At 47.9% G+C, this 18,159-nt stretch overlaps 1 protein-coding gene across 4 annotated transcripts in view; it reads left to right on the top strand.

Moving 5' to 3' along the window:
* The window catches only part of LOC144945865 (E3 ubiquitin-protein ligase NEDD4-like), a 133,101-nt gene extending 123,346 nt beyond the window's left edge, over window positions 1-9,755 (top strand). For all 4 annotated transcript variants that reach the window (XM_078874465.1, XM_078874464.1, XM_078874463.1 and 1 more), the window contains 4 exons: window positions 1,118-1,225; window positions 2,562-2,658; window positions 3,188-3,260; window positions 4,410-9,755. In XM_078874465.1, the coding sequence (XP_078730591.1) occupies window positions 1,118-1,225; window positions 2,562-2,658; window positions 3,188-3,260; window positions 4,410-4,512 (381 nt within the window). In that variant the 3' untranslated portion in view covers window positions 4,513-9,755. The remainder of the gene's footprint in view (window positions 1-1,117; window positions 1,226-2,561; window positions 2,659-3,187; window positions 3,261-4,409) is intronic.
* Window positions 9,756-18,159: the final 8,404 nt, after the last annotated feature.

Genomic DNA, 18,159 nt, shown 5'->3' with positions numbered 1-18,159 from the left:
TCCTTTCTGTCGGTCCTCGTCATCGCACGTGCTGATGCCATGCCAGCTCGCAAACACGCGGTCTCTGACCTTAGCTCTGAGACCAACCTTGGTCAGAATCTAATGTGTTATTTGAACGCCCACCCGTTGTGGTATTTGAAGCTCCCCCCTGCTTAATTCTGACCCTGGGTGGAGGGTCGGTCGGGGAGTAATTTTTCCATGGGGGGTCATTTTCCACAGGGGAGTCATATTGCTTTAATAGAATTTGTACCCTTGATGATCAAATGATGCACACAGTATTCTGTCCCTGGGGTCCAAATTCTACGGGGTGACAATCCATCTCGCACAGGGATTCGGGTTTTCCAGGAAGCAGGCCGTCACGTGACCCAGATTCACGGGCGAGCGTGCATTGCCACCGCTAACGAAGCTCCATCCGCACGTGTGTGCGCGTGTGTGCATGGGAAGCGGTAGCGTAGCGTTTAGCGCGCTGCGCTACGAACCTGACGACCCGCGTTCAATTCCCACTCACGACCAACACCGGTGACGATTATCTGAACCGGTCCTGGGCCTCCCCTTGGTCGACTCAGCCTCAAATGAGTACCTGGTTTGTTGTGTAAACATCGCCCCTGGGAAGACAAAGGCGGCTGGACGTGGTGTTGGCCACGCACCCCGTCGTGCGCCGTGCCGGACTTCACAGGAGCTCCTCGCTAACGGCGCTTGCCCCGGCAGTTTCATTCAGGTTTTTTTCTTTTTGGTTCTTTCGGTAAAGTCACGTAGAAGGGAAATAATAAAATAATAAAAATAAAACATAATAAAATAATTCTCACGACGTTTCGGCCACAACGCAAGCAGCCGTCCTCAGGTGAAGAACAGGTCTGTCGGGAAGACAGCGTCCCATTCAATACAGCTGAGGACGGCTGCTTACGTTGTGGCCGAAACGTCGTGAGAATTATTTTATTATGTTTGATTTTTATTATTTTATTATTTCCCTTCTACGTGACTTTACCGAAAGAACCAAGAAGATGAAACCCTGCAGTCACGAAAGCTTTAAATCGAAAAGTCCATTCAGGCTAATACGGGTGGATCCTTATCATGTGTGTCTGTGTGTGTGTGTGCGCGTGCGGCTCCGTGTTCCCAGCTGCTCGTGTGCGGCCTGGGAGACGTGGACGTGAACAACTGGAGGCAGCACACGGTCTACAAGAACGGCTACTGCGCCAACCACCCCGTCGTCCAGTGGTTCTGGAAGGTGCGAGCAAAGTCCGCGGCGCTGTCCGGCGAGAGCCGCGTGTTGGGCCCCGACTTGGCTTCGGCGGCGATGCTAGTGGCGGGAACATTCGTCGACGGAGTGTCAACTTTTATTTGATTTTAGTCGGCGAAGGCTACGAGCGGACGGGAATTGCCGAGCGCGACGATGACTAAAACTGCCGCCCACCGAACGTTGCAACGTGATTGGCCGAGGAGACGAAATTCATGAGGACGAGGACAGTTTTAGTAATGTTATCGGAGATGGAAGTGCATTGAGGACGATGAATAGTGGTGATTGGCTATGTAAGTGCTGTACTCACTTCACTGATTGGCTGACCTGATTATATTCTTAGGTTTTTTTCGGTAAAGTCACGTAGGTAAAACATTTAAATTAATAAAAGTAAAATAAAAAAAATAAAAAATCACGACGTTTCGGAAGCAATTTTTTACCTACGTGACTTTACCGAAAAAACCTAAGAATATGAATCCTTGCAGTCACGAAAGCTTCAAATCTAGAATGACCTGATCATATTGGTGAGGAATAGAATTTGCACCCCGCACACCAACCATTACGAAGTAAGAGTGGACTACATTTCTGACCTTACAGGGAGCGGCAATCAAAAGATCGCGAGATCAAATCCTGTTTGGGGGTTGACCATCATCCCTCCGGGGCCGCTAAAACGAGTACCAATTTTTTCAGAAGTCAACCTCATTTCAGGGCAGTGAATGGGAGATGAGCACTAATGCTTCATTGCTCATTTGAGTAGAAAAATCACTCAGACTTCTTTTAGTCGACTCAACTAAGAGAACGACGAAGCAGAATTCGCAGACTTAGACCCGGCTAATATTTCATCGTTCGGGGTGAAGACCGTGACTATAATAAAAAATGTCTCGCTAAATGACCGTTGCTAATGGCAAATCTGGTGAGGCGGTCGCCATCTCGACGTGTGTTCGCCACGTGACGCTGGTCCTGCCAGGCCGTCCGTTCACCACGTGTCGTCGTGCGTGGCGAGATGTTAACTACCTCTCCTCGTATAGAGGAGTTCATGGGTTCGATTCCGACCATGAAGCCTGCTGTGTATTTGGAGTTTGCGTGCTCTCCCCGCGGTCGCGTGGATTTTTCTCCGGGTCCTCCGGTTTTTCCCTCCACGTTTAGAATCTACGTGCGTTTAGAGGATTTGGCTGATGTAAATTTCCGCGTGATCAGCCACTTCATTTGGCAATAATTTGTGGCCAGGTCGCTTCTGAAAAATAGCTGAACGGCTCAGTGGGCCTTACCTGGGAAATGTTTTTTTTTTTGTTGAGTGTCACTGCGTGTCACTGCGGGGAGCGTGCAGGCGGTGCTGCTGATGGACGCCGAGAAGAGGATCCGTCTCCTGCAGTTTGTGACGGGGACATCGCGCGTCCCCATGAATGGCTTCGCCGAGCTCTATGGTAAGGTCCCGCCACGTTTTACCACCGCCGCTGCCGCCATGGTGGCGTCGGCCCTCACCGCCGCGTGCGGGTTAGAGGTGTGGGCCTCCGAGCACAGAGCCACGCAAGCCAAGTCTAGAAATTGTTCACGCTGAGACTCGTTATGACTCCCGATTCCGCGAGGGAGTGAAGAAGTTCATCATGATATACTATAGTAATATGATTATATGATCATATATTATTAATATGTAATTATATATATTATAGTTGATGTCACGGTGGCCATCTTGCACGGGGTTTTCTTCCTGGCAGCTAATTGGCTGGTGCAGTGGTTGACCTAAGGCAAGAGCGCCACAGTTAAGTTCTTCAGGAATGCTTGATGGTTTTTGCATAATTGCACAAAGTCTGAGTGCTTATTGTACATGTCTCTGTCTGTTGTTTGAAACTCGTGTGTTTTTCCGGCCTCCACTGGTTTTTCTGTTATGACGACGGTGTTTTTTCTCGTCGGCTAGAGACGTAATCTTTGTGGTCGTCTTCCTCTTGTTGCCAGGTTCCAACGGCCCTCAGCTGTTCACAGTTGAGATGTGGGGTGCACCGGAGAAACTCCCACGAGCACACACCTGGTATGACACGCACACAAACGCACACAGCACACGCACGCTCGCACCCACTCCAGCAAGCCCCACGCACGCACACTTCGCTTGCTTGTACACACGCGCGCGCATGCACGCACACACGCGCTCATGCACAGATGCATGACCCTATGCACGCAGAGAGCGGCACACGTTCTCACACTCAAACATGAACACGCATGGGCATACGCGCACTAACACGCACGTGGGCAAGTCTGAGAAGTGAAATTCAACATGATAGAGAAGCACTGCAAATGAACGGTTACAATGATGCACAAATCAACAGGGCATTGAATGCCAAAACCAAATAAAATAACACGAGCATTGAAACTGCCCAAGTAATTAAAACGATCAAAATACCGTACATTGCGGGAGTAACTGATAAACTAGCCAGATGTTCCGAGTCAGATTTGGCACGGTACATAAAATACAGAAGTTAATATTTGGTACAAAAGATTATTACCGAAGCTATCAAACAGGAGGTGTGTACAGGATGAACTGCACGTGTGGGAAATGTTATGTTGGGCAAACAGGACGAGTAATCAGCACGAGACTAAAAGAACATCAGAGAAATAGTAAATACTTCCAAATACAACTGTCAGCAGTAGCAGAACACGCGTGCCAACAAGGACACTCAATTAATTTCTGCGCAAAACTAGCTACTACTGGCCGAGATTAATTAGAGAATCTATCAAAATTGAAAGAAATAAAAATTATTTAACCGTTCGGATCGCTACCGCCTTAGTACTGTGTGGAAGCAAAACATCAAATAATACATGATTTAAATGCATGCCTATGAAGGGCAGCATACTACAATAGGGATTACCGTTGGTACGGCTATTTTAATACACACAACAGACAGGAAGGACAAGTTAAAAGGGCTCGCATAATGCACATGCATCATAATGTACGTTGCCTCATTAACCCCCCCCATCCCCACATTCTGCAAGAATGCAGAAGCGTGGTCACCACATCTACGCCTCTATATAAGGAACGAAACAGTTAGACTTCTCTTCTAGATTTGAGGGCAAAACAGTCCTCCGTGTAGCCTGCCTATTGCAGGGCTGTCAGCGAGGACCTCCCAGGGCCTGTGGTAGCAAGTCCGCTGGTGCGATGTCTCTTTTGTTTGCCGCCCCTCAGCTTCAACCGCCTGGATCTTCCGCCGTACGAGTCGTTCGAGGAGCTGCGGGAGAGGCTGAACATGGCCATCGAGAACGCGCAGGGCTTCGAGGGCGTAGACTGATTCCTATTTGTCCCGCACGGGGCGCCAAGAGCCTCCTCCTCGATCCTCCTCCTCCTCTGGCCTCCTCGACCCAACCCCGACGATCAACGATCGCCCACCACGCCCCCCCCCCAACGCACCACCACTCCGATCTAAGTGATCGAATTCGTCTGATCCCCGGCAGGCCAGCTCGCTGCCACGGCCACATCACGCTGTAGGCCACATTGAACACTGGCAGTTGCCGGCGGACAGCTTCCCGCGAACGTGACCGGCCCGATTCAAAGCCATGGGACCGCGCACAGGAGTGCCGGGCACACAGGCAGATCGTGCTCGCCGGGCCCCCCCCCCCCATCTTGCGTCACTTGTCACTTGCGTGGTTGAGGATGCCATGTGGACGATGCCTCCTGCGGTCCACGTGGAGAGTCGCGCGAATCGGAGCGAGCGACCGGGGGGGAGGCGGGGGACGGAGGGAAAAGACGTTCTCTCTTTTTTTTTCCAATGGCCGGCAGGAATTTGTCTTTTTTTCTCTTTTTTCTTCTACTTTTTCCACATCGATGAGTCATCGTCAACAGAAGCTGTGAACTGTGCCTAAGGTGGTGAACATTGCCCCCTTTTTAGTACCTGTCCTTTTTATTTTTAAATGGCCATTTGCATGGTCCATAGCACAAGTTTGTGCAGTTGATGGCGAGGGAGGGTGCGGCGTCATCCGGGAGTACGCGAACCGTGGGAAAAGTGGCGCAGTGCCCTCAACCGACCACCGCCGTCACCGCCGCCGCCCCCCCCCCTCCCTCACCGCCGCACCACGACCGCCGTCGCTGGAGACCACGCAGTTAAATAACAACCTCGGACTTTAAACAACAAGAGCCCACGTAGCCACGCGCCGAAGATGTGCGGGAGGTGGAGGAGATCAACTTCAACGTCTTCTTTACGCCCTGAGTAACATCGCGGACACCGGTTGTCACCAGCGCGGCGTTGACGGTGGGGCGGCAGCGGTGAGAGCGGTCGAGGGATCGGCCGCCTCGACTCCACACCAAGGATCGTGAACGCCTGACAACGGAACGCACGGCTCGAGTGGGGATGCGGAAATGTAACAATGCGACTTTTTTTTACAAACGACTCGCGAAGGTTTTTTTTATTTTAAGGTCCAGTTCCACAGGCCCTCTCGACGTCACCACCGCCCGCACGTGCCATAGCGATCGTGTGCAGGCGCGCAGCACCAGCGACCACCTGCCTGAGACGTCTTAGCATATCTCGCAATTGTTTACAAGAAACCAAACTTTGTTTTAATTTTTCCCGACCCCCCCCCCCCCCCCGAAGATCACGTGCGGCTTGAGGTGGTGCGTCGGCGTGGCCGGCGCGCGACGACCGTGGCGGAGCACCCTTCCCCGCGTCCGTTCGCTCGCGCGCCGTGCCCCACACGCGTCCCAGGCCCAGCCAGCTCATCGTTTCTCCACCCGCCTTGGATAACCTCCCTAGGCCTCAATCCTGTCGCGTGACCCCGTTTTGAAGGCAATGCCAAACAAACTTTTAACCGAATATTAATCGCTCGACAGATGAGCAACGGTGCGGTGTGTATTGGTCTATCGTGCATTCTGCTCTAGCTTTCACCCCCTACACATATATAGACTGTGACACCATTTTGATGTGACTATAAGAATTGAGAGGTTGTGGTGTGGTGTGAGGGGGGGGGGGTCTGAGCCTTGGCCAGTGTGGTGAAGAAAGTCGTGGGTCTCAGTTCCCTTCAGCCACCGCAGGCGCTGCCCCTGGTTCTCGCCGTGACGTCGTCAGGCTGCCGGCCTGCCACTCGCCGGGGCATGGACCACCAGGGGCAAGCGGGCAGGGTGGGGCAGGTACAGCGGCGGTGTGGCCGGGTCGTCCCCCGATGTGTCCGCCGTCTAGCGTGCCGATGATTGCTCATGCAGGTGAGATCAAGTGCAATATGTTGTAATGAGGGGTGGTTGGTGGGGGGGGGGTCTGACCGGGTCTTCCTCTGTGCCTCGTGCGCGCAGGAAGGATAATTTGGCTGCCCCATGTCGTTGTTCTGCCTCGTTTTTTGTTGGGGTTTTTTTCTCTGGCGCTGTTGATCGGATGCGTCTCTCTCTCTGTCTTTCTGTCTCTGGCCTAGCTGTTATCTAGACTCTCTGACGTGGTCGTCGCAGGAAATGGTTACATTTTTATATTGATATACCTTCTCATTACCAAAGTTTGTACGTACGGTGTATATGTAATTTCCTATATCGGGTTTTTGAACTTTGAACAGTTTTTGCAGACTTGATGTGTTACAAGTGAATCTCAACGTTGGTCGTGATGTTTGTATATCGGTACAAATGGGCAGTGATTGTGCACATTGTGTGTGTGTGTCTGTATATATACATATAGGATGTGTGGGTAATTCTTTTTTTTTTACGTTACTACATCGGACACTCTCCGTCGTCTCCTGCGAGCTGCTGGAAGGCGGAGTGACTAGGCCTCAGGAGACCGGGCCTCGCTTTGTGACCATGGGCACGGCATGGATGCTCGCATATCCACATCATGAGAAGCAAGCGCAATCGATACAATTGCAGTGGTGGCTCATTATGAAGGGGCCGGAGGGGGGCTGAGGAGGGAGCCTGGCCCCATCAGTGAAAAACGATGAAGGAAAATAAACCACAACAAGACTTATCTGCTCATTATAAATATTATACAGTAATTTGTCCACCCGCCCACTCCACCCCACCGTGTCGCTTCTCACCTCCTCTACCCTTCCGCCCTACCTCTCACCTTTACACACCCCACGGATTTATTAAACCCCATTGGCCTCCACTGGGCAGTTGTGCCGAAAATGTATCTGTAGGTCGCTACGACCGCCCGCAAAGCCTGTTGCCTCTCCTCCAAGCGGGGCCTGGGAGTGAAATTCAAAAGACGGCAATACATTGTGGCCCTACTGGCGAACTCGAGTAATCTTTAGTAAAATCCTGGTAATGAGGTGTCCACGTGGTCAACAGCCTCCTGACGATGATGTACATCACCACCCTGGCTGGAAAGGCATCTTGACTTAATCCTGGGCGATTGGACGACGCTGCCTTAGAAATAACAAAAAAAGTTGACTTGGTTCACAAAAGTTGCCCAAAATACCCTGGCGGCATTCCGTTCTCCTGGAACCTATCCCGAAAAGTTGAACGCCTCCCTGTCCCTCTGTTGAATGCGGTGAACGCGAGGCATCGGCAGCCCACGGCGACCGGCAAAGTCACATGCCGGGCCCGTGGTGGCTGGGAGGGTGGTGGTGGTGGAGTGGGCAGGGGGGTAGACTGAGACGGGAAGCTTTCGCCGCACTTGATTAATGAATGAACCCGAACGCCAGTTCGCGCTTGATATTTAATTACAGATACAATCCTGTCGGTTAATTGACTTATCAGCCAAGGCACACACGGCGGGTTAATCGTGATTAATGGGCGGTTAACGCGCTGATATGGGCGTGACGGTGGGTGGGGTAGGCACGCACGCCCGCGTTTGCCGGCGCTCTCTTCGCTGTCAAACTTTGTCTCAGCCGGGCTCAGAGGGACACGGGGGTCGAGCAAAGGTCGAGCGGGCGCCGTCCGCTGCCGCGTGGCCTGCGAGCGACGTCCGATTTTCACGTGAACGGTGTCGGCGGATTTTGTTATTTAATTTTGAGCCGGTGGATGAAAATCCTCGGGCTTTGCGTCAACGATCGCTAACCCCGCAAAAAGACCACAAGACTTCACGAAACGACTTCACGGACGCGACGGAACTAACGCGTCTGAGTGAAGACGCAGACGAAAGACGGTTTAAAAAAAATATAAGAATAGGTTTGATACCCTTTTTGGCAATAAAACAGTTGTGTTAAGATGTTAAGCCACCGAACTGAAACGTTTTGCAAGGAATCATGTCTGCGTTAACCACAAATGCTTTGTGGTGAACATGCAAACAAACTGCAATAGGTTTAAGTTTGGTGTTTTTACATCTTAACACATGTTTTATTGCCATAAAGGGTATACAATCTATTATTATACATGTATCTTGATACTGGCAAGGGAGGTCCCGTGATAAGACAGTTTTCGTTACATTATCACTGGTCAAAAAAATAAATATTTTCTGGCCTGGACTGTTGCAGCTGTTTTAGACAAATTTCAGGGTGCTGATTCCAAATCTGATCTCAGATTTGCTCTATCACATCTCATTTTATGCTATCGGCATACCCCATTTTCATTGATTTTACCCGAAATTAACTCTTGTCACTTATGATTGCAAGTTGTTGCGAGTCAGTGACTGCTTAAGTGTTAAAATATGGTGTTGTAATTTTTCGGATAGTGTGTTTATAATATCATTTTATGTAGATATCCACATTTATTTAATATTTTTCTTCTGCAATTTTTATTGAAAATGCAATATTTGATGTCTCAAAAACCTGATGTGATCGACAAAAACTGATTCCAGATTTGGAATCGGCACCCCAAAATTACATTAAAACCGTTGGAATACCTTATGCCAGAAAAACTGTGTTGACCAGTGTTATCAAAGGCCGCAGTGCACTGAAAAAGACCAAACACGGCCGTTGGCTAAATGTGTACATTATGCACAACAAGTAAATACTGAAATAACTAATTGGCTGACGTGATATTGGGAAGAAGTTGGGGTACTGGGGATTCAATGCCCCTCACACCAAGATTTCGCCACTCAGAAGTGTCCCGACTGAACATTTGGTTGCTTCGGTCGACCAGACTAAGAAGCTCACTCCGGGACATTAAACACACGGGACTTATGACTGTCGCATGAATGACGGACTTACGTTCACACCGGCTGCTGTGAGGCCCTCGGCGCGTGGGATATGCGGTCGTGGAGCTATTCATGTCCGAGCTTTTCCTGGAGAGTCTCGCAGGGGCCGCCACGACTCCCCCCGACGCCATCGTCGTCGCCGTCACCTCGAGCCAGACAGGCACGTCTTAGGGTTGCCACCTTTGAGATACAAAATAACGGGCACGCATCGTGGGAAGATCGTGGCAATGAGAAGAATATCCCACAATGCCAGATGATTGGGAGAACTGCGTGTGGATGCATCGTTTTGGGTGGTGTGTATTTAAGGAGCTGACAAAAAAAAAAACCCCACGACTTTTAATTGCCACCTCTGAGATACAAAATAACCGGCAGATATCGTGCGAAGATCATGGCAATGAGAAGAATATCCCACAATGCCAGATTATTGGGAGAACTGCGTGTGGATGCATCGTCTTGAGTGGTGTTTATTTTCGGAGTTGACAAAAAAACAACCCACACGACTTTTAATATTTGATATCCCGGGAGACTCTTGCAGATTTGTTAGGATGGCTTCCTCTAAAGAGAGGACGATCCTGGGGGGGGGGGGGGGGGGTGGGGAGGAATCAGAACAGGTGGCAACCCCTAGCCGTGTCCCCTGATCGTGAGGTACCTTCGCGGCAAAGCGCCATTTAACGCGGGCCGCCTTGAACGAACGGAGAAGATTTCCACAATTTTTTTTAGTGTGGCGACGAAGGAGACGAGCAGACGGAGGATTTTCCCCTCGTTTCTCTCCGCACCGGTTACAAATGTAATGAGCGCGCGAGAGGCGCTGCGACGAATCCACAGCCGACATTTTCTGTCTGGTGGCATTTGCCACGATTTTGAATGCACTGTGGTAACAATGCTGCATGGTTTGCCTTACGCTTGTTACACGCCGGTCTCTCCCTGAGATGAATTGGCGCCGAGGATTGTGCAGCGAAATGCCAATACACTTCAGCATGCTGGCATCTTCACCACCACTCTCTGTGCTGCGTGGCTGTCATGTCATTGTTGCCTTATTCGTAGGGCCATTAAAAATAACACTGTGGGTTATTAGGCATTCACATTTGTGGGTGTGTTGGGTGTGCTTGCGCGCGTGTGTGTGTGTATGTGTACGCGCGAGGGCACTTTCAAATTCCTTATTCATTTTAAATTCATTTCCTTTTCCCTTGAGAATCGGGGGGGGGGGGGGGGGGCAACGGCACGGGAATAGGAATTGGCAAGAATTATTTATTATTTATTTTGCTCTAAATGAAAGCTATTGTTTGCACGCGCGCGCACACTGCACCCATCCCATAGGTGTGCAGTCGCGTGTGCGTGCAGAGCAAATGTGAAATGGAAAATAACTTCGGTGGGGAGCGAGGGAATGGAGGGAGGGGGTGGGGTGGGTTACAAACAAATGGGGGGGGGGGGGTAATGCTATCCTCTGGGAGTGCAAACGGCCACTGCGGCCTCCGAGTCTCGTTTATCAGAGAAGCCATCGTCCTGGCGACGGGGCTCGTTAAAACCCTCGGCTCGCGGCCGGGCGAGCGCGCAGAACGAGGGGCTCGGGGGTCAGCTGCTGCTGCTGCTTCTGCTGCTGCCGCCTCTCCCCCGTTAGCCGCCGCGGAGAAAATGCCCGACGATGATGACAATGACGATGACGTCAAGAATGATGATGATGATGAGAGGTCATCGCAGAGGCATAAGTCATCTCCCTGCTGCGTTTTAGTCACCGGGCTCTGAAAACGCATTTTACGATTTTGTCCCAACCGCTGCAAAAAAAAAAATCCATTCCCATCTCTTTGCCGTTATTATTTTATTTTTCTCACCGAGCTCGAGGGCAGGGACATTTTTTTTACGGACAACGTGGGTCTGACGATAACGAAGGGGTTTTTTGTTGTTGTTGCTGTTGCAAGATGAAGGTTCATCTCTCTTTGGCAGTCCCCTCGGATCAAGGACGACGTTCTTCCCACAGTGCTTCTGTGCGTTCTGAGATGACTGAAGAGCCCAGTGCGAGATCCGGAGACTGGCGCACGTGGGGGGCAGGGAGGTGCCGTTCGGGATGGGGTGCGCGGGTGGATGGAGATGCGCCCGTGTGGCTTTCTGTTGCGCTTGCCGATGAGACTAGCGTACGATGCCAACTCGGGACGCTTCTCCTCCTCTTCCTCCTCCAGTTTGTTGTGCCCTAAACCCACCCGCGTCCGCCCCACCTCACCACCCTACCACTCCTCTCGTTCTCTCTCTCGCGCGCGTCCCTCACTACGTAACGTGTCGAATGCCATAAACACAACCCAAATGCGACCAAAAAGTAAAAATGGTAAAAATGTCATGAATGAGGGGAGGAGTGGGGGGGGAGCAAGTGGTATGGGGGTAAGACATACCAGCTAACCAAATGCCGTCTCTATTCTAGATTTGAAGCTGTCGTGACTGCAAGGATTCATACTCTTAGGTTTTTTCGGTAAAGTCACGTAGTTAAAAAATTATAATAAAAAAATCATAAAAATGACTAAATTAAATCACGACGTTTCGGAGGCAACACAAGTCTCCGTCTTCAGGTGGGACCGTCACAGCCAAATGTACTGTATCAAGTGCCGTCTCTATCTATCTCTAACCAGTACGCTGACCGACTGCAAATATGAACCATACACCTAGCCTGAAACAACGAGGCAATCGTAGAAGCTCTCCCGCTAACCCGAACCAAATAGATACGAGCTACTATTACTTGACTGCCACTACCCCTGACCCCATAACCGTACCGCTATCCCTAAACAACAGATCAACCAGCTACAGGTACTAACCCCAAGGCCGTAGCCATGGAGTCAACATTGGGGGGGACCAAATCTTCCAGGGGGTCTGGGGGTCCCAACCCAGAAAAAATATCTAAATTTGAAAACTAATTTCCTGCCTAAAATATAAAAAAATTCACTAACACACGGGATAGACTTTTTATTAATTTTTTTACAATAATGTCTAATAGTGTATTGTATTACATTGCTCTGTTTTAACTTTTTTTTACCATTTCTTGTTTCATTGTATGTAATGGCAGAGATTAGGGATTAATAAAGTACAACCATAACCACAATCATATGAACACAAATCTATGCGTTGATTTATATGAAGACAAGTCCAGATATAGTGGCCAAGGTTTAGCAAATTGTTGTTTTTATTTACATAGGATAGCTATTTTTTTTATAGCAATATATTGGGGGGGGGGGGGGGTCATTTTGAGCATATATATATATAGGGGGGTTTGTATCAATATATATTATAATTACGGCCTTGACTAACCCTAACCCTTCGATTTAAAGCGTTCGTGACTGCAGGGATTCATCTTCTTGGTTCTTTCGGTAAAGTCACGTAGAAGGGAAGTAGTAAATTGTTTTATTATGTTTTATTTTTATTATTTAATTACTTCCCTTCTACGTGACTTTACCGAAAGAACCAAGAAGATGTAACCCTAACCCTTGCCAACCAACCACTCATTGATCCGAGTGCGCATCAACACAGCGATATACCGCTCCGCTTCTCCCGATGCAGCAATCTGGCCCAACCACCTCGGTGTATAATTATAGATGTTGCTCGGAATCAGTGTACCACAATAATTTTTAGAGGGGGGCCACTTTCGCCGACGAGACATCAGTGTGAGGGCCGCCACACATTTGAAATCTTTCGGGTTTGGCAGCACGATGTTTTTTTTTTACATTTTTTAATTGACAGGGGCCGCCAATGGCCTGAGGGCCTTACAATGAAGACCTCGACATCAACATCCAGCCATCTACAAGGACGAGTCATCCCTTCCTCTAACCCCACTTATGTTATTTGACCAGGGCCTCCTAGAAGTTTGTTGGTTTTCAGTTTTTGTGGTGCCCAACGGGCAGCTACGACATCCTCCACGGGTAGAAGTGGGCGTTGCACATACGCGAAAATATTTTATACCCCAGGAATGGATATTCACGAAGAAAATATCAATGTTCTTAGGTTTTTTCGGTAAAGTCACGTAGGCAAAAAATTTAAAGTAATAAAAATAAAATAATATATTATTATATCATATTATTTTATTTTATTTTTACTTTTATTAATTTTTATTTTTTACCTACGTGACTTTACCGAAAAAAACCTAAGAATATGAATCCTTGCAGTCACGAAAGCTTCAAATCTAGAAAATATTCCCATGAATATTCATTCCCCTGAGGAACACAACTTGAGGAAAGTTGGAACCAACATTGGGAATCTGGTTCTCCTCTTCAAAACATATTTTCTCCCTTATTTTTTGGTAAAATCTTTCTTTGCATGTAAGTCTGAAATATTAATGTTTACTAAATAAATAAGCAGGCAATACGCCTATTCTCCACCCATATCTGTCCCTGCATGTTAAAAATATCTAAAGTATTTTTCACACATCCCGTTAGCCGCACGGATTTCCCGGGAGTGCATAATTTCAGGAGCATTGGTTTACAGTCGCATTTGAAAAACCTGGACCAGTATTAGACTATACAAATAATCATCATGATCAACCATGATCAATCTCCTGCCGGATGAAATTCTCCCTAAGCTGGTGCGCATCTCACGGGTCTTAAAGTTGCAACAACAACAACAAAATCCCATCCAGAATTTGCACGTGAACTAATTTCAACTCTCCATCTTTTTGTCGGACGTCATTTAGTCACGCGAGCCAATAAAATGCGCGCGTGCTGATTGGTTGAGCCACTCGATGGATGTAGGCTCTCGGGGCATTGGAGGGGGCAGTCTTGGCTGGGTGGCTGCTGCTGCTGCTGTTGATCACCATCATTCTAGATTTGAAGCTTTCGTGACTGCAAGGATTCATATTCTTAGGTTTTTTCGGTAAAGTCACGTAGGTAAAAAAATTAAAATTAATTAAAGTAAAATAAAATAAAACGTCGTGATTTATATTTTATTTTACTTTTATTAATTTTAATTTTTTACCTACGTGACTTTACCGAAAAAACCTAAGAATATGATCATCATCATCTTTCCCTTCAGCTTAAGTGACGCAGGAGGTCAAGGGTCAAGGCACGCCGAGTTCGTGGAGGGCCTCCACGTGGCTAACACGATGACTGGGAGACTGGAGCGTCGCTGTCTTCATTGCTTTAGCTAGGCACTCGTGGGTACCAAGGGGCCGTCCATAAATGACGTCACGCGATTTTGGACGATTTTTGACCACCCCCCCCCTCCATCGTCACACGGCGTCACAAAAAGTCAGACCCCCCACCCTCAAATATGACGCCACAAAGCTCTGCCCTCCCTCCAAAATAAAACATGCTTCAAATCGCTTCAAACTATTGTCATTGTAGTGCGTATTTAACGTGGCGCTACACTCTGATGTTGTAGGAGCAAACATTTATTAAAAAGTATATTTAATTAAGTAGAAAATATTGTCTATATTTATTTAAGGTTGCGCATTTTTACGTGACGTCACATTTCTCAAACCCCCCCCCCCCTCGTCACACATCGTCACAAATGTCTGACCCCCCCCCCCCCCCAGGTGCGTGACGTCATTTATGGACGGTCACCAAGGTGAGTACTATACAATGCTTATGACCAGGCGAGTGTACGACTTTGGGCACATTTGTTGGTGGTATATGTTTAGTTTTTGTTGTCGACTTCAGTTTTCACCAAAAGCACTCTTCCAACCTCCTCTTGTCAACATCTTCATTTCATCATTGTTATTCCACTACAGCACAATTTAAATACCTGCCCGGGGTACACATGCTCGCCTGTGTTTCCCAGTTGGGTCCGTCCCAGAAATATTTTCATTATTTTTTTCAGATCACTTTTTCTACTTGACTTGTGGGGGCATTAATGGAATACTCAGAATGTGATGTACTGAAGGGAAATACTTGGTTTGTGCCACCAAGCAATGAAAATTCTCCAGTTTGTGGACATTTTTTCCAGACCTCAGTTCGTGGACCTGACATCACGAAATCTTGGGAGCTAAGCGTCCAAGTTGAGCCTGGTTAAGAACGTTGAACCTCATTGGAACCTCATTTGCCAGTAAAAAATATGATAATTGGTTTTTTACCCTTCTATCTGGCAACAAAACTGACACCTTTTTTTACAAGGAGTCATCGTTTACATAGACCACAATACCTGCAGTCATAATGCAAACCAAAAACATAACTCTGATAATGTGCACTTTCCTTGAAGTTGATTGGTCCACACCCGAGACAGCTTTCCTTAGAGCCTAGTCTCACATGGGTTGGACCAATTATCAACGTTGAACCTCTTTCACACCGTACGTAGCCAACCGTGCTAATCGGAGGTGCGGTGCTTGGGTGTGCTTGCCAGGTCTTGTAGCCGTCACGTGGCCAGGAGGTGGTAGCGCATGAGATCCTCCAAGTGCAGTACTGGTAGCGCATCCGTTGCTTGTCGCAGAGCTTCAAGGGTTTCGAATCTGGCAGGGCCGCTGTGGTTAACGTGGACGTGAAAGATCACAGGTGACATTAAAGACCCCGTGCTGCCACTTCAGGAACGGGTGGGCCACTGTGTGCCGGCGTCACCGTCAAACGTTGAAACATCACAGCACTTTACTCTCAAAATAACGCAATTGCTAATCGCGTAGGGATTGTTGCCCTGCACTGAGAACAGTTGCCAGGATCCTCTTGAGACTTTGGTGAGGATTTCCCTAGCAACTAAATGTATACGCAAATGATTACCTTGTCCAATCGTCACCATGCAGGACTCTCTTGAAACATTATTGGAGAATAAATGAGGTTCACCTGGGCAAATGGCATTATTGGGCCCGTCATCTTCAACCGCGAATGAGACCTCCTCGCCTCAACACTCAAATCGCTCCACTGGCTCCAAATCAAATTCCACATCAATGCCAAGATCACACTAACTGTATTCAAACCCATCCATGGACACGTCCCTGCCTATCTCTCCCCTTCTCATCTCACTCTACACCCCATTGTACACTCCTGCGCTCCAGCAACACGAGGCTTTTTATTTAAAGCTTTCGTGACTGCAGGGATTCATCTTCTTGGTTCTTTCGGTAAAGTCACGTAGAAGGGAAACAATAAAATAATAAAAATAAAACTTTATAAAATAAAATAATTCTCACGACGTTTCAGCCGTCCTCGGCTGCTTGCGTTGGAGGACGGCTGCTTGCGTTGTGGCCGAAACGTCGTGAGAATTATTTTATTAAGTTTTATTTTTATTATTTTATTATTTCCCTTCTATGTGACTTTACCGAAAGAACCAAGAAGACAATTGTTTTACATGCATAGTAAAATAATTGTATGTTTTCATTTGCTATACGGCCAGATAATACGACAAATCGCTAACCTTAAACACCCAGTCGTTCATAAAAGTTGAAGGCAGTATAGTACTATAGTAATAGAGCAAGTACAGAATCACTGAACCGGAATTGATAGCTTGAAAGCATTTAGCGCGGGGCCCTTGACAGTGCGGGGCCCGTAGCTACGTATGTAGCTACTTTTGCTACTAGGATAATCCGGCACTGCCTGCTTCCATGACCAGGTCCGAGCTCAGGACCTTTCTTGTTTCCTCTGCCTATGACTTACTGCCTCGGTTTGCTACGTGCGGTTGCGAAATAAGTTCAACATACGGTAACACACGTGTCCACTTTTTCTGTTAAGTGTCATGGGATGAGATTTCTTTAAGACGGTATATAAATGCAGAGTTATTCGCAATATTATTCTGCTGGTTGGAGGCCAAGTGGAGGACATTGGCTGCTAGAGACTCATCTGTGTTTGATAATGCAACAATCACTAGGCATGCGATGTTTCACATCGTGGCACAGTCGGTACATTTTCACAATTTGAGGTCAGTTAAATTCGGTGACATGGTCCAAATGTGTAGCACATTCGCCGCTTGTGGTACAGAGGTCCGCGGTTTGAATCTGGCAGGCTGCCCTGGTTATTACTGTGGGCGAGTTAACTTGAAACGTGCGAGTAGGCCATTGTGTGCTGGCATCACAGGCCCACGTTTTTTTTCATTTTAGAAAAAATAACTGCAAGTTACTCAGTTTGGATTATTACCTCGAAGAAAGAATTGCCCCCCCCCCCTCCACCTAGGAATGCCCGCTTGCAGGACAGTTTCCAAGTCACCTTGTTCCGCCCAGGGACAGCTTCCACTGGGGGTGCTCCTTCAAAATGTTCAGATAAGATTGTGACGTGGGTCACTTATCGCGTATAGAGCACTCTGAGGTGCTCTGGCGTAATGCGTCAAATATACAAACACATTTTTTATCTTTCATATTATTACCGAATAATCTTTTGGCTCATGTTTGTCAGCTGGTGTTTGTGCTATTGGACTAAAACACGCACGCAAGCATATAGTTATCATATAACTTACATCAATCATAAATAATACGGCCACGTACCGTATATCATTACACACACATGTATCATGAGTTTAAGAATCGTTGTTCATCGACGGATCAACACGGATCGTCATTCGCTGAATGATTCACGGTTACCCACAATCTCCGTCGTAGATGTCCACTGGAAGCCGTACCGAGGTGTATGGGCATGGGCAGCATCCTTAATCTAGATAGACATTCGCCTATCAAGTCCTTATATATTTGAAGCCGGCTCTATATATATAAGGACTTGTTTCAGCAGCCTGTTTCTCTAACCCATCTGAGGACGATTGCTTGTGTGGCGATCGAAACGTCGTGATCAATTATTTTTTTCTACCCACGTGACTTTACCGAAAGAACCAAAGAGTATGGATTCCTGCAGTCACGAAAGCTTGAAATCAAGATTATTTGTCTTATTTGGCAAGGCGTTTGTGAACATCAGCAGGCAACAATTGCACGTTTAATGGTGTGTAAGCCACTCCCCGGCATTCGACGTCCTAGCTTGAGTTGGAGTAACGTCCACTCGTTCCACGAGAGAACGCGCATTATAT

This window comes from Lampetra fluviatilis, chromosome 39, assembly GCF_964198595.1.
Source record: "Lampetra fluviatilis chromosome 39, kcLamFluv1.1, whole genome shotgun sequence".
NCBI classification, from domain to species: Eukaryota; Metazoa; Chordata; class Hyperoartia; order Petromyzontiformes; family Petromyzontidae; genus Lampetra; species Lampetra fluviatilis.
Note: the sequence above shows the minus strand (reverse complement) of the source record. Positions and strands in the feature narration are given on the sequence as shown.